The 17,505-nt window shown below is 44.1% G+C and overlaps 1 protein-coding gene across 14 annotated transcripts in view; it reads left to right on the top strand.

Moving 5' to 3' along the window:
• Nucleotides 1–17,505, top strand: part of EFCAB5 (EF-hand calcium binding domain 5) — an 85,684-nt gene that overhangs the window by 49,811 nt on the left and 18,368 nt on the right. For 13 of the 14 annotated variants that reach the window (XR_012800420.1, XM_075594219.1, XM_075594227.1 and 10 more), the window contains 6 exons: nt 7,387–7,601; nt 9,059–9,215; nt 15,589–15,875; nt 16,326–16,495; nt 16,784–17,012; nt 17,319–17,471. Coding sequence is in view for 13 of the 14 variants with exons in the window: in XM_075594219.1 (XP_075450334.1) it covers nt 7,387–7,601; nt 9,059–9,215; nt 15,589–15,875; nt 16,326–16,495; nt 16,784–17,012; nt 17,319–17,471 (1,211 nt within the window). In the remaining variant the exon portion in view is untranslated. Of the gene's footprint in view, nt 1–7,386; nt 7,602–9,058; nt 9,216–15,588; nt 15,876–16,325; nt 16,496–16,783; nt 17,017–17,318; nt 17,472–17,505 lie in introns of all 14 variants that reach the window. The other variant, XM_075594222.1, reaches the window with a different exon arrangement.

Raw genomic sequence — 17,505 nt, 5'->3', positions numbered from 1 at the left:
TCAATTGTTCCCAATGTTTGCTTTGGTTTATATTTTTATACATTATTCATATTCCTCATTAGCCTCCTAAAATATTCAGAATTTCTTTAAACCACCATCCTCGAGAGATGCGATTCATGCTGTTATTTGTTTCTGTACTTTATGTAGGTCTTGCATGTTTTATTTATTATAAAGTGACTGGAAAAGTAGACTATACTCCAGAAATAACCAGAGTACAATTTTGTATAAAAGCAGAAGCCCGTTCCTTTAAAGTGTGCCCTGGAAGAAGGTACATTAAGTATCAATGCTCCAAAAACAGGTGCTTGTGATAACTGACAGGTAACATGGGTAGTATACTGCATTAAAGGTGCAGTCCTACACAGAAGCATGTATGTCAACTCTCATTGTATGTATGTATTTCTTCATTGTAAAAAGTTGTATCTCATAGACTTCCATGGAATATCACTAATAAAAAAACAGTACTTTTCCATGAAAATGTTTTTGAAGTGAAACATCTTCGCTGGCACCTGCACCTACTAAGATTTCATGGCACAAATCTCCTTCATGGAGACAGAAGTGACGTCATTGTAGTTTGTTGACTGCCTGCTGGGAGTTGTAGTTCGGGGGCCGGATGTCAAGCATCCAAAGGAAATCAGAAGGGAAGGTCCGAGTGACTACAAGTCCAATCAACCCCAGCTATAGATGACAGGCACTGTACTTCAGTCTTTGTACGCTGTCAAGTCCTAGAAGTTTTTATATATATATATATATATAATCAAAAAATAAATAGATGTTACCGTTCTGTGGCTAACGAAATGCTTTTATTTGTGCGAGCTTTCGAGATACACTGATCTCTTCTTCCGGCGATGTTACAATGAATGAAGCAAAAGGTATACTTAAAAACAGTGTCTCTTGGAATGTTATCTGTGCTGTTACTTCCCCCGGTGTGGATGTGTTTTATGGCTAGAGGTGTCAAAAGGTTACTGAAAGCAAGTGAAGGAAGAGTGTGTATGTGTATCAGTGTGAATAAAAATGAATGGAGAGCCCACAGAATATATAGTGCTTTACACAAGGTGTGTGTGGAGTGGGAGTGGATATAAATGGTGTGGGTGGGTGTGGAAATGTGAGAGTTTGTAGCGCAACTAAAAGTGTGTGTGGATACTAAGTGGTCCCTATTGGTGTATAGGGATGGAAAAACAAGGAGTATTAGTATGTGTGAGAGACAGATGTGTGTGCATACATATAGCACAGTATGTACAGACATGGCCTTTAACGCTCATGGGACGAGAGTTCACTAGTGTCAGTAATGACTCATAAAATTTCGATCTCTGTTTAGGCCACTGCTAAGTGTCCCGAACAGTTGCATAAATTTGTATTCATGCAACCGTCTCTCTTTCGGGGTTTTAAGATTACCTTTGAGTATGGCAACCCTCAGATCGTTCATCTTATGGCCAGAGTCACCTTTTGACACCTCTAGCCATAAAACACATCCACACCGGGGGAAGGAACAGCACAGATAACATTCCAAGAGACACTGTTTTTAAGTATACCTTTTGCTTCATTCATTGTAACATCGCCGGAAGAAGAGATCAGTGTATCTCGAAAGCTCGCACAAATAAAAGCATTTCGTTAGCCACAGAACGGTATCATCTATTTATTTTTTGATTATTGAAGCTCGGCTAACACGGTACTGATACCTCTAAATGTATATATATATATATATACACACACACACACTGTTTGTTTGTGTATGTGTACATACTGTATATACACACCAACACACACATTCCCAATGAGTATAAATATAGATACAAGACAGAAGTGGAAAACATGCAAGGTGTGTAAATGAATTGTATATACATTAATATAATATAGTAACTGTGATGATTATAAAAAAAAACTAGGGTGTGTGTGCGCCGAGCATGCGCGTTCTAAGTCAAACTTCTTTGGGTTTTGTCAATTAAATTGTGTTTTGATTTTTATGATTTAGATTGAATTAAAGACTTTTGAGAGTAATGGCATTTAGATACATTTATTTTGGATTGTAAAGTATCTTACTTTAGTTATTATAAGTCAATTATATAATGTATTCCAAGTGAAAGTATGGACATTTCAACACAAAAATAAATTATACTCAAATCTCTTTAATTGAATTAAAAACTTCACCATCACAAATACAATTTCTGTGACAAAGCTACAATGACGTCACTTCCGTCTCCATGAAGGAGATTTGTGCCATGAAATTTTAGGTGCAGGAGCCAGCGAAGACGTTTCACTTCAAAAACATATTTTTCATGGCTTGATTTGGAAAGATTCAATCTACTTTAAAGTGATACTTTTATGAATTTGTATCCAGTGTCTTGTGAAATAAGTTCTGATTAGATACACAATGTATTTGTACCTTTCTCTGTTTGTCTAATGATGGCATCATAATTACTTTCTATGAAAGAGCAAAGGGAAAATGTAGCCTTTCTCAATCTGTAGATGCAAGATTTCAGTTTTCTAAAAAAAAATAATTAGTTAAAACATTTAAAAAAAATCCTCTAAGGCATTTAGTTACCATGGAAACATACATTTTTTTTAAAGAGATATACAATTACTTATACTTTTTTCTTATAAGAAGACAACCATTAACTACATATTTAATTCATTAAACATACAAATACCAATAATGCAAACTAATTGTAAGAGTGTCTGTCACTTTCAAAACTCTGGGGCCTATTCACAAAGCAGTGATAAAATCAGTGCATTAGCACCCGACTATGGGGCCTATGCACTAAACGCCAGAAAAAAAATCGCCTGTCTGTTTAAATCGGCAGTTTTTACAGCGTTGCTATCACAGTATGTATAAAGCCCAGAATACCTGTGATAGCAACATTTGCAAAACTGGCGAGTAGCCGGCGACCTGATGATCACCTCTCTGAAAAGCGCTCATCCGGCGATTTATGATTTATTTCTGCTGCAGAGAGAGAGACGCCTCTCCCTGCGCAAATCTCGGCAGAGATCAAACATTTTTACTGTAAAATGTAATGCTAGTGTATTGTAGTAGGGGGTCTCCGGAGCAGAACCTCGTTGATTTGAGGTCCGGGGACCCCTGCTACCTGAGATACAGGCCCTGTTAAGGGGTGCCGGTATTTCCTATGCATTTTATTCTCACGGTTACGTGACGCGGGACATTTAACTGCATAGGAGATACTGGCACCCCATAACGGGGCCTGTATTTCGGGAAGCAGGGCGTCCCCGGACCTCAAATCAACGAGGTTCTGCTTCGGAGACCCCCTGCTACAATACACTAGTATTACAACCCAAATAAAAAATTGAATACATTTGTTACCGTAGCGGCTACCTGCTATCGTAATTAAGCTGCTTTAATGTCATTTTTATTTATAGTGTGCAGGAGTAGGGGGTCTCCTGAGATGAACCGCATTGATTTCAGCCTCGGGTACCCCCTGCTTCCCTAGTTACAGGCCCTCCCTCGTATGGGGGGCCGGTATCTCCTCCAGTATTTAAATCCCACGGTCACGTGACGCGGATGATTTAAAAATGGCGGCAATACCGGCACCCGATGCCCCATCGGGGCCTGTAACTCGGGAAGCAGGGGGTCCCTGAGGCAGAAATCAAAGCGGTTCAGCTCAGGAGACCCCCTGCTCCCGCACACTATTAGTAAAAATTACATTAAAGCAGCTTCATTACCTTAGCGCAGAGGTGCGCAAACGTTTAAGTTTGCGTCCCCCTGTCTCCGCTCCCCCTTACCTATGCCCCCCGTCCTTACCTGCTCTCAGGCTCCACGCATCATATGATGTCACGACATCATGTGATGCATTGCTATTTGACCCCGCGGTGTCATTTGATGCCGCGTTGTCATGGTGACGCGTCAGGAAAGAGCCGGCTGAGAGCAGCTAAGTGACGTTGCCTCAGTTGCTACAGGCCTCAAGCCTCCTCCAGCATTTAATTTACATACCTGGGGGAAAAGCGCGGGGGCTCTGCAACCGAGTGCCCCCCTTATAAATTCCCACGCCCACCCTGGGGGTGCGTCACCCAGTTTGCGCACCGCTGCCTTAACGGATAGCCGCAAAGGCAATGAAGGGGTTAAGACACAATAGCAGATTTATTGAGGGCAGAGGGGGTGGGTGAAGCAGGTACTTGGCCCTTCACTCACCCGCGGAAACCACCCGAGGGCCACCAGACACCTGCTGGAACCTCCCGAGGGCCCCCAGACACCCGCAGGGACCACCTGGAGGCCCACGGACACTCGCAGGGACCTCCAGGGGACCCTCACCGGCCTCTGGTATCAATCCTTAGTATAAAAGAATAAAAAATGCATTTATGTGGGGGCACAGGGGGTGGGTGGGTTGTTTATTGGTGGTTAGTACATATTGTAATGTTTATTGGGGGAAGAGGGGGTGAGTGAAGGGCCAAGTACCCGCTTGTCTCACCCCTTATTCCCCCAATAAAGCTACTGCTGTTCCTTAACTCCTTCATTGCTTAGCGGTTAAGGGACACCTGCGGGGATCAACCGAAGATGTGACGTCATCCAAAGGGAGTGACGTCACATCCTTTCCAAAAATTTACTCTGTCACATGGTTTCATACAACCAATAAGATTGGGGATGTACATCTCACAATCTGATTTGGTTGAAGTAACGTGACAGCAGCCATCTTGGTTTTGATGACCTCATCTTAAAGGGAAAGGAAGCACAGCCTTTCTGATTGGCTGGCTTGACATCCTTTACATGACATCACATCCAAAAAAGTTAAATAAATAGTCACATGGTTATCCCAGCCAATCAGATGGTGCGGGAACCATTTCTCACTCAAATGTGACGTCACAGGCCGTATAAAAGCCAGTCTCATTTGAAGGAAAGAAGCTCAAGGAGCAAGATCTCCCCCCCAATTGGATTGTAAGGGTTGTACAGATGAAGATGGATGAAGCTAAAGAAGAAGAAAGAAGACCCACAATTGGATTACAGTTAACAGATGAAGATAAAGAAAAAAAGAAAGTAGAAAAGGACTTTGTACAGTACTTTACCTGAGGACCGTGGCTGTTCAGGATCCTGGCTTTGTTCGAGAGCTTCCGGAGACCCCTGGAATCGGAGGGTGAAGACATCTAAAGGTAAGAAAAACCATTGAATGTGTGTTATTTTAATTTTGCAGGTTTTTTCATTGTATTTTTTTTTTATTTGTATTTTTTTCATTGCCCATTGATTGTCAATGTATTCCCCTTTAGGGATATATATATATATATATATATATATATATATATATATATATATATATATATATATATATTTTGGCAAGTGCTTGCTTTTATTTCTTTTAAATGTATTTTGGTTGTTTGATTTTAAATATTGCTGTTATTAATTTTGTGTTTTGATTTTGAATTATGGGATTTTTTGTTGTGTTTTCAATAGTTTATTTCTGTAATTTTTTCGGTGTTTGCTTGGTAATTGTGGTTTATTTTTGGTCTTATGCTTTTTAGTAATAGTGTTTATTTTGTGTTTTCTTTTATTTATTTATGTTTTTTTGGTGTTTGGATTTTTAATTCGGGTGCTTATTTGGTTATTGCTTTATTGATTTCTTGTATTTGTTGTGTTTACTTTTTTTATTGTTGTTTATTTGGTGATTGTTTTGACTGAATTTGACATTGTTGGTGGTAGTTTTTTTTTTAGGTTGACCATTGACTGTGATACTGTACCAATCAATTGGTTTATTGGCATTTGAAATGTTTTTATTTTTCTATGTAATGTGTTTTATTTTGGGCCTGTTTTTTTTTTTTTTTTTGCTTCCCCATTTATTGCTATAGTGTTAAAGCATGCCCATATTATATGGGCATGCTTTAAAACTGTGCCAATCAATGTGTAGCAGGGGTGGTGTCCCGGGTAGAGTGGTTATGCCTCCTGGGTGGGTAGCGTGGGAGGGTGGGTTAACCCCTTAATGACTATAGCGGTTACTGCAAAAAACAGGAGGTTTGCCATTCTTTGCCCTATCGGACGACTTTTTGGTCTCTGACTGTTTAGGGCCGATAAAAAGCCATTATAGCGCGATACTGCACTGTTATCACTGCTTTGTGAATAGCAGAGCAGGCAGTATCATGCTATAAAAGCATTTATCGCCAATTTAACCACTTATCACTGATTTGTGAATAGGCTCCATTGTGTTTTCTTGTTGTCGAAAACAGGGGTATGCAAACTGGGGGGCTACAAGATTTATTAAGGGGGGCGCCAGGCGAGGAGGACGGCGAAAGAAGAGGACGGAGGACTGCCAGAGCGGAGCAGGGCAACAGAGGAGTTGGATGGCGGGAGTGAAGCAGAACGACCTGGGAGGAACACGCCCCAGCAGTCCGACCTGGCAGTTTTCACTGAGTTTCCATGTCTGATGCTGCTATAGCATGCTCCTCCCCGGCCGTCCTCCTCCTCTGCTGCCGCCCTTCTTCACTCTGGCGGTCTCCCGTCCTCTTCTCCCGCCACGCCCTCTTCTGCCACCGCCCTGCTCCACTCCCGCGGTTCTCCTCTCCCACTGTCCTCCACTACCAAAGCCAGGTAGGCATTGTTAAGGAAGTGAGAGAAGGGGGTGAGAGGAGAGGGAGGAGAGAGGAGGAAGAGAGTGGCTCAGAAGAGGAGGAGAGTAGTGAGAGAGGAAGATTAAGAGGAAGAGGGGTGAGAGTGGAGGAGGTGAGGGGTGAGAGGAGACAAGGGGAGTGAGAGAGAAGGTGTGCGGGGGAGAGGGATGAGGGGTGATGAGGGGGGAGAAAGGGGAAGGAGATGAAGAGGGGGTGAGAAAAAAAATGCATTAGGAGTTTAAATAATTTATAAAAAATTGCAGTCAGTATTATCTTATCTACACCGTGTTTTTCTTTTTAAACATAAAATTTGTATTTTTACGTATTTTAATTCACATTTATATTGTATACCTATTAATAAAGTTTTTTTTTTCATGTGATTTGGATTACATCAGGCAGTGGGGGCCCGACTAATATAACAGATGAAAAGGGGGGCTCGGGGTAAAAAGTTTGCTCACCCCTGGTCTAGACGAGAGTGGCCCTCACTGTATGAGAGAGTAACACTCACTAGCACCTATGTAATATGTTGTGACGTGGATTAACGCACAGTTAAAGATTCATTAACTTAGTTAACCACCTAGTTGGATTTGTGTAGTGGTGTGAGGAGAAAGAAGGAGCCATGCCGTGTAAGAGTCGGACACACGGAAACAGAATGGGGTCTATGTACTAATATTTTATTTAAAAAAAAAACGTGCATCAAATTTTCAGCGCCAATGATTTAACGCACCAAATAGTTTTTTTTGTCGCAATGTACTCTTTCAATTCCTTTTTGGGAAACAGTTCTTTATACATAGTCCCCACTGATTAAGCAATCTTCACAATATGAATGCATTTGTTTTTCCCCCTTAGATTTACGCCCTATTATTGTGGATATTAATTCCCGTGGCCCGTCGCGCATTCTGAGTGCATTCAGTGGCAGCGTCCTCAACTTACCGCAGTTTGTGCAGCTGATGGAGACATTCCTGGGGAAGGGAACCCCCCTTCCAATTGTGAACAAGCTAGCGGCCTTTATACAGACGAAATACGTTGAGACAGAACAGGAGAAAATGGCGATGTTATCTAAAGTAATGTCTGACTTCCTGCCCCCCCACCTCCTGCTATGAAGAAACATGTTTACCAAGGACAGGAAGGAACAGTGTACATTTATCACACTGCTGCATGGAAACATGGCCCTGGGATGATTAAACCATTGGAAGGGAGGTGGTGTAGATGCCGGCAACATATTGTATATAAAAGTGTTTCCGATCCCTCTAACATAAAAAGAGCGGGCACCAAACCGCAAACATAACAAGATCAAGTGTCTGTGCTACTCCACTGTTTCTTCTTCAACTCAATTAAATAGGTACTCTAGGATCAAATTTGCATTGTACTTAAAAAACATGAAGGTACAAAGCAGCGCTAGCTATAGTGAATTTTGTATGCGATTAACTTCAATGGGCTTATTGGGCAGACACCAGCCAATATAGCCTTGTGAATGTATCACGTAGGTATATAATTTATCCTTCATGAATCACTGCTGGCACTGTATTACGTAAGTTAGTGGCACTGACACAACTTTGCCCCAGAGTTTTTGCACTGTTTATGGTGCGTGAAATGTTAATATGACCCAGTGCCAGCTCATTGCAGCCTTAGCCATGTTACTATATCTCATTATGATCTCATTATGACTCGGCTGCTAAAAAGTTAAGTGTAAGATCTCCGTGATATGTATTCCTAATGCACGTGTTTTTGTACAATGTATATTGTGGCGTGCGCATGCAGTGTCATGTAACAATCATCTTTGCAGTGAAGATATTTACTTTCTGCACAGCTACACATAATATACCTAATGTAACAACGACAGGGCGGATAGATCATAAAGATAGCATAAGCTTTCCAAATGTCACCACTTAAGTGGGGAGTGGGGAGACTGGCTGTCTCAATGTAGTGCTTAAGGCTGCGCTTATAGTGCCTTGCGATGCGACGTCGCTCCAAAACAAATCTATTGACTCCGTCGCAAGCACTTAAAGTAAGCGCGACGGAGCGACCAAAAATTTTGAAGCCGGGTAAATTTAATTTTTTAGAGACAGTCGCCACATGTGACTGTCTCTAAACCAATCACAGAGCGCTCCCCGCCCCCTTCGTGACGTCACTGGCCTTGTCGCCAGCGATGTCGCTTAAAACTAAAGTTTAACTTTCGCTAGTGGCGACAGGTGACGTCATCGGTCGCGGCCCGGCACTATAAACGCGGCCTAATAATGATAACTTACAATTGTTTTTAGTTTATAATGTTACATTTATATAACAGCTTTCAGTTCCATAGAACTTTGCAATAGTAAACCAGTGGCTTTAATGAAACCAGCTCAGGATTAGCAAAATAAACGTACATATAGTTGATGTTTATTCTGGTTCCCTAGTTGCACCTTCTTTCCTTTCACTGATACAAGGGCCAGCAAAACACTGCAGAGGAACTGTATAGGTGGCAGGAGAAAGGTACTGGTACAGCTTTGTTGGGTTAATGAATCTTGTCTTGATGACTCAGGTCCGTCATGATGCCGTTATTGCGCGACAGAAGCTGGTGCTGCAGGCACTCTTTGAGAAATGGGACAATAATGGGTCTGGTTTCCTGGAATTGGACGAGGTGACGGCAGTACTGGCCAAATACAAGGAGGGCATGGAATCAGAGGTGGTGGTAAGAGGTGTGTGAGCAGCTCCAATCCTAAAATCACAACATACTCATTTACATCTCCTAGGATTTGAAATTTAAAATCTAATTGTCACAATGTCTTCTATATTGGAAGTCTGTGGAACAACACCAAGAATCTGAACACCACAGACATAATATTCAAGACAGCTATATACTTAGGGTGAGAGCCACAAAGCTCTGTTAAATCAGTGCTCATAACATGACATTATCTAGTGTTACCTAAACCAGAAACAGACATTATTTTCCCTGTGGGTACTGCATATCCACAAAGCTAAGTATATGCAAACACAACGGCAGTTCTACATGTTATGAGCATATGCTTAACGGACGTTATTGTAGCGCAATGGTGCGTTAGCTTCCGATAATGTGACATTAAGGATGTTTTACTCCCACCCAGACACTGGAAAATGGTGGTGGTGGTGAAGAGGAGGAGGAGGCACTGCTACCACCACAAACATCCTCTTTCAGGGTCTGGATAGGAGTAACACCAAGTTAAGGTATTACAACTAACGTAATGTTAAGTCCATGCGTTAACCTTAACAGACTTGAGTAGATAACAATGTTATGATGCCTCATTTTGTATATAATTTGTATTTCATTATCATTAACAGACTTTATAGTTAAGGCAATGCCCGTTAACGTTATGTTATTAGCCTTTGAAGATATGTGGGAAGGCTAAACGGAGGTTAAATTGGGTTAATGACACGTTAAGTCCCTTAACGAAGCTTTGTGGATCAGGGACATAGTCACTTGGAGTAGCTTGTTCCAATCCCATGGAAGAATCTTAGCATTTTGGCATGATTGGCGATTACAGTACTTTTATCTAAGAAAGTCACTATTTTGTGAGTTTTAGATGAACAATGTCCCACCATTTTATATGCTTTGCTGGTCACTTGCAAATTGCTTTGCTCTTAGCACTAAGCTTCTCTTGGATGCTACACAAGGCTGCTTGATATTGAGACTGCTCAACAATGTTTATGGTTTATTTAATTTTTTTACTTTTTGAGGTTTTGTTACCCAAAGTGTCATGATAATATCATGCGATATTGGGTATTTTGGTCAATCTGGTGCTTCAGGGGTTAATGAGCTTGAGTTTAGAAATACCATATGCTGGGTCGTCAAACAACATTATTGGAGTTTGATTTGAAAAGTACAAAGCCATATATTTTATTGCCTGTTAACGCCTTGGCAGGCCTAGTGTCCGAAAACATAAATACTCTCTCCAGAGCGTGCAACAGTTCATTCAGAGCCCAAAGCATTACTTATGACATTTTTTAATATATGTAAACATACAGTGCTTAGGTTACAGAAAAAAGGATTACAACAACATACAGTTATCAAAGTGTGAACCCCGCTACAGCTAAATACTGAGTATGTATGAAAAGTAAGGTGCTATGGGTAATATGATAGGTAAATAGCAAAGAAGCAAGAACCCAGATGTAACACTCAAAGTTTAAAGGTGTTAGTGACAATCTTAAAAAATCTTTAATGTTAAACTGATTAAAATAATGGGTAATAACCCATTATTTTAATCAGTTTAACATTAAAGATTTTTTAAGATTGTCACTAACACCTTTAAACTTTGAGTGCTACACCTGGGTTCTTGCTTCTTTGCTATTTACCAAACAACATACAGTTACAATAAATGCAGAACAGTTTCTCAAAATAAAAAGTATAAAGCATAAAATAAAACCCTATACATTACCATAAGTCATATGTTTTCTCCCAGAGTGGTCACTGGTATGGAAGTGAGACTCACATGTTTGGTCCAAATACACCTCTGTTGAAATCTAAAAATCTCATACATTGCCCAGACTTAAATATTATTTTTTTCTCATGGAAACCATATATCTCACCTTCTATCGTAAATTGGCTGTGAAATTGACAGTTTTATGACAGTAAAAAAAAAACTTTACCCACCAGCATTTTAAAACTTTGCCTCAGTAGACACACACATAATTTCACTTCTGTAATACTTACACCCACGTGAGCTACATTATTACATTCACGCGCTCATGGCGGATACGACAAGACGAAACATGACCGTCTTACCCCTAAACCTGAGCGACAAATTAATATCTGTCCCTTAATACGTGCTAGACCTCCCATATCTGGTCTTATAGCGTTCATCTCTCTGTCATGAATGCAAATATCAAAATGGTATACTTCAGCATTGCTGTCAAGTCCATGATTCCATATTTCATATCTTTTGGATGGTGTGGGATAGTCCCACCCCTCTGGTAATCCATAAACCTCTTCCAGAGAATGCTTTGAAAAACCTTTTGTTTTGGTCAGAGAACTCATCTCTGACAGAACATAGGTCCTTATCTCAAAATAATATCAGTTTAACCCTAGTCCTGGCCGAGGCGTTAACAGGCAATAAAATATGTCTTTGTACATTTAAAATCCAACCAATTAAGTGCTGTTTGAAACCAAGCATTTTGTATTTCTAAACTCAAGCTATAGCTCATTAACCCCTGAAGCACCAGATTGACCAAAATACCCAATATGTCAGGCCTGCCCAACTCGTAAAGTGAGAAGGGCCGAACTGCTCCAAGGGAAAAAAAATTGGGCAGCACGGGTTAAATCATCATCATCATCATCATCATCATCATCATCATCATCTCTTCTCCAGCACCTCTCATCATCATCATCATCCTCATATCTCCCCCAGAACCCCTCAGTATCAACCTTTACGATACTCCCCATCTATCTCTCATACCCCCATTTCTCCCCCTCACCCACACAATACCCCCCTCCACATCAAACACACAATACCCCCTCCACATCAAACACACAATACCCCCTCCACATCCCCCCAGCCCATTCCATGTGAGCAGCCCCCCCCCAAGTCAGCATCCCATGTCAGCATCCCCCCCACAAGTCAGCATCCCTCCCATGTCTCTCTTCCCTCAATATGACACTCTCTCCCCCTCCCCTAAATGACACTCTCTCCCCATCCTCTCAATATGACTCTCTCCCCCTCCCCTCAATGACACACTCTCCCCCTCCCCTCAATATGACACACTCTCCCCCTCCCCTCAATATGACACACTCTCCCCCTCCCCTCAATATGACACTCTCTCTCCCTCCCCTCAATGACACTCTCTCTCTCCCCCCCTAAATGACACGCTCTCCCCCTCCCCTCAATATGACACTCTCTCCCCCTCCCCTCAATATGACACTCTTTCCCCCTCCCTTCAATATGACACTCTCCCCCTCCCCTCAATATGACACACTCTCCCCCTCCCCTCAATATGACACACTCTCCCCCTCCCCTCAATGTGACACACTCTCCGCTCCCCTCAATATGACACACTCTCCCCCTCCCCTCAATATGACACAGTCTCCCCCTCCCCTCAATATGACACTCTCTCTCTCCCTCCCCTAAATGACACGCTCTCCCCCTCCCCTCAAGATGACACTCTCTCCCCCTCCCCTCAATATGACACTCTTTCCCCCTCCCCTCAATATGACACACTCTCCCCCTCCCCTCAATATGACACACTCTCCCCCTCCCCTCAATATGACACACTCTCTCTCCCTCCCCTAAATGACACGCTCTCCCCCTCCCCTCAAGATGACACTCTCTCCCCCTCCCCTCAATATGACACACTCTCCCCCTCCCCTCAATATGACACACTCTCCCCCTCCCCTCAATATGACACTCTCTCTCCCTCCCCTCAATGACACTCTCTCTCTCCCCCCCTAAATGACACGCTCTCCCCCTCCCCTCAATATGACACTCTCTCCCCCTCCCCTCAATATGACACTCTTTCCCCCTCCCTTCAATGACACTCTCCCCCTCCCCTCAATATGACACACTCTCCCCCTCCCCTCAATATGACACACTCTCCCCCTCCCCTCAATGTGACACACTCTCCGCTCCCCTCAATATGACACACTCTCCCCCTCCCCTCAATATGACACAGTCTCCCCCTCCCCTCAATATGACACTCTCTCTCTCCCTCCCCTAAATGACACGCTCTCCCCCTCCCCTCAAGATGACACTCTCTCCCCCTCCCCTCAATATGACACTCTTTCCCCCTCCCCTCAATATGACACACTCTCCCCCTCCCCTCAATATGACACACTCTCCCCCTCCCCTCAATATGACACACTCTCTCTCCCTCCCCTAAATGACACGCTCTCCCCCTCCCCTCAAGATGACACTCTCTCCCCCTCCCCTCAATATGACACTCTTTCCCCCTCCCCTCAATATGACACACTCTCCCCCTCCCCTCAATATGACACACTCTCCCCCTCCCCTCAATATGACACACTCTCCGCCTCCCCTCAATATGACACTCTTTCCCCCTCCCCTCAATATGACACTCTCTCCCCCCCTGCAACTCACATCACTCTCCCCCCTGCAACTCACATCACTCCCCCACTGCAACTCACATCACTCCCCCCCCTGCAACTCACATCACTCCCCCCCCTGCAACTCACATCACTCCCCCCCCCCCTGCAACTCACATCACTCCCCCCCTGCAACTCACATCACTCTCCCCCCCTGCACCTCACATCACTCCCCCCCTGCCCCTCACATGTCAGCAGCCCACCCCCCCTCAAATGTCAGCAGCCCACCCCCCTCACATGTCAGCAGCCCACCCCCCCTCACATGTCAGCAGCCCACCCCCCTCACATGTCAGCAGCCCACCCCCCCTCACATGTCAGCAGCCCACCCCCCCACCAGCCGTTTTTCACACATCCCCCCAGCCCGTTTTTCACACATCCCCCCTGCCCGTTTTTCACACCCCCCAGCCCGTTTTTCACACACCCCCAGCCCGTTTTTCACACCCCCCCAGCCCGTTTTTCACACCCCCCCCAGCCCGTTTTTCACACCCCCCCCAGCCCGTTTTTCACACGTCCCCCAGCCCGTTTTTCACACACCCCCAGCCCGTTTTTCACACCCCCAGCCCGTTTTTCACACACCCCCCCAGCCCGTTTTTCACACCCCGCCAGCCCGTTTTTCACACCCCCCCAGCCCGTTTTTCACCCCCCAGCCCGTTTTTCACCCCCCCAGCCCGTTTTTCACCCCCCAGCCCGTTTTTCACACCCCCCCTCCCCCACCAGCCCGACACACACACACACACACACACACACACACACACACACACACACACACACACACACACACACACACACACACACACACACACACACACACACACACACACACACACACACACACACACACACACACACACACACACGCTAAGCACATCCTCTCTCCCTGGTACTAAGCCCCGCCCCCCGGCATCCTGCTATTGGGAAAAAAAATACTCAGGGCTGCCGCATCCTCCTCATGCTGCTGCTGCCCCCGCGCACCGCAAAACCCGGGGGCGGGAGGAGGGAGGGGGAGAGGGTGGAGGGGGGAGAGGGAGGTGGGGGGGGCGGGGGAGAGGGAGGAGGGGGGGCGGGGGGGATGAATCGCAGCCATTTTTTAAAACTTTTTTTTATTTATTTAATTAACTGGCGCCCGCCGGAGTCATCGCGGTCCGTACAGAGAGGCCAGGCGGGCCGTATGTTGTGCAGGCCTGCAATATGTCATGATATTATCATGACACAAAGTGTTAAAGTTTAAACTTTTTTTTTTTGTCTTCGCAAAAAAAAAAAGTAGCCCTTGGCTTCTGGTAGATCTTTCTGGAATGCATTGGCTTAGCTGATACACCATATGATTAATCTGGGGTTGAGCAGGTTGTGGTATGCAATGCAGTACCTTGCCAGCCATATTATTTTTAATTTGAATAAATTGTATTTCTATTGTCTCAAAAAGTAGCACGTATACCAGGCCAGAATGGACATTTTGCAACAAGATCTTACACATTTCAATACTCAGGGATTTTCAGTCATTTTACTATTAGCAAGGGAAAAGCAGATGTGGCCTCAGATTATTTCTGCTCTCTAAAAATGTTGCTTCTATTAGCCCAGAGATGTTAACCTCCAAGGACTTTTATCAGTCAAAAGTCTTTGAAGTCTATGAAAGGGCTGATGCTAAAAATTAGTGACTCCAAATTGGTGAAAGCTGTCAGCTCTGTTTCCACTAATGCACAAAAAGAGCCTATTTAGTGGCATAAGAGCTGGAATTGTCAGTATGTGAGTCAGACCAAAAAACATGGGTCCGGTTGTAAACCAAAATAGTAGCTGCAGAACCAATGGGGAGTCTTCAATAGAAACTACCCAAGTAGTAAAAACCCAAATATAATAATGGAAGATTTTTTAAATTATTTTTTTGACACCCCGTAGGGATGCCAGGAAACAAGGGATCAAATAAAGGAGTTTATTGCATATGGATGAAATAAAATGTTGACAGAATACTGGGAATGTGTTGTGTTTACGAGTTGCTTCTCCCTCACCAGGAAGGGAAAACCTGAGCTCGTCGCAGTCCCAGAGGGGAGTTCAGAGGCTGTCGGCCTCTGAGTTCTGCAGGTACATCATGGGCGTGCTGAGCAAACTGCCTGGGCCCGAGGACGAGGTGTATGAAAGCTTGGTGGATTTCCTGTCCACCAGCGTGGCGCTCACTCAGGCTGAGAGGCTACGAGGAGCCTCCCGCAGGAAATGGCTACAACAGATCCAGGCAGCAGCTGAAACCAGTGGGGGGAGTCTGAAGCCAGTGTACAGAGCCGTGTTTGAGGCCCTTTATAAGGTGCAAACCCCAAAATGGGAGACACTTCGAGGCAATGAGCTTTTGTAATACATACACACTCCAGAGGCAGCAAGGTTCTACTACTACACCCCTCCCCCCCACACACACACACAAACATAGAGTTTTTGTAACACACACTGAGAGACAAAGACCTTTTATTTAAAAAAAAAAATCACATAGGCAAGGAGGAGCACAGGCACCACACACCTCAGAGTCAAGGAGCTTCTGTAACATACACCTCAAAGGCAGGGAAATTCTCTAGGGTTAGGGTTAGTCTGGACAGTTCTACATAGCTCAGAGACAAGGAGCACCTCTTACACACACACACACACACACACACACACACACACACACACACACACACACACACACACACACACACACACACACACACTTCTCACATTGAAGGAGTGTCTGGCAAAAGACACAATACACTCTCTTTACTTAAAGGATGCAGAGTCTCATGGGAACAACAAGAAGATCAGCGCCAACATTGGCCTCCTGGAGCAGAGCACAGCAGGAGAAGGGTGGATAGAGGTCCTACGTTATGTGGCGTGTACCTCGGACGATGCTCCTTATGTATTAAACAGAACCTTGCAAAGAGACATGAAGGGTGTGAGGTAAGAAAGTGACTACATACCCTCTCCCACTTCCAACCAACCATGCTAACTCTTCTCTCTCCCACACTGTCACCTCTAGCATTACCTAGTCTCTTTCAGGTGCTGTTTTGCCCCCATAGTTACTCACACTTTCCCAATGTCCTCCTTTCTCTTTAAAACAGAGGTCACATCTCTCTCACCTATGAGACTCCCTGTTTTTTCAGCTCTCATTTTCTATGTGATGCTCTTATTTACTCTTGTCCTTGTATCTTACTTGACCTACACGTTGACTCGTATAATTTGTTGCAGCTTTGCAGCCGTGGACAGTGGGACACCGATGCATGTGCCACGAGTTCAGTACCATGGTAACATCCAGTTTTGGAACACAGATCGGCCAAAAGAAGAGAGGAAGGGATCCCTAATTGTACTGCCCCTCATAGATGCAGATCTACGGGTCTTTGGGACCCTCAGCATCGATACCCTGAAGGAACCCCGAGAGAGAAATATCTTCCTCACACATGAAATCAGCTTTTATCAGGCATGTGTCCTTAGGAATGCAAGAAAGCGTACAGTAAAAAGTATGTTTCTTAGGCAGGACTACCTACGTTTGATATGGGGACATTCCCCACCAACTTCAGGTGTCGTTTAAGAGATCACTTTGTCGAACTAAGCAGTTCTCAGCTGCAAAGCAAGGCGAAAAATGTTCAGTGCTGCAATTTTTGAATAACCATACACCTGAGTAATTTGTATTTGTGTTGTTTGAGGTTCCCAACTAGTTTAGATTTTTCACAATACTGTTGCGGTTATGTCTTCGCCTTTGGCTTATTTGAGCATGTTTCCCCAGGGAGTTACAAACGTTTTCAGCAAAGCGTATCATCACGTCCAAATTCAAAGCGACATTCTGCAGCTGGTAAGCAGTGCACTCGCCTGGATCTACAGCCGGGCTCCCAACATCCACATCATTAACACTTACCTGATGGAGCCAAGTGCAGACAAGGTAACCAGTGCTCAGTATTCAATGTACCAACTTT

Source organism: Ascaphus truei, chromosome 3, assembly GCF_040206685.1.
Source record: "Ascaphus truei isolate aAscTru1 chromosome 3, aAscTru1.hap1, whole genome shotgun sequence".
NCBI lineage: Eukaryota > Metazoa > Chordata > Amphibia > Anura > Ascaphidae > Ascaphus > Ascaphus truei.
The sequence above is the reverse complement of the archived record's forward strand: the minus strand, read 5'-3'. Positions and strand labels throughout refer to the sequence as shown.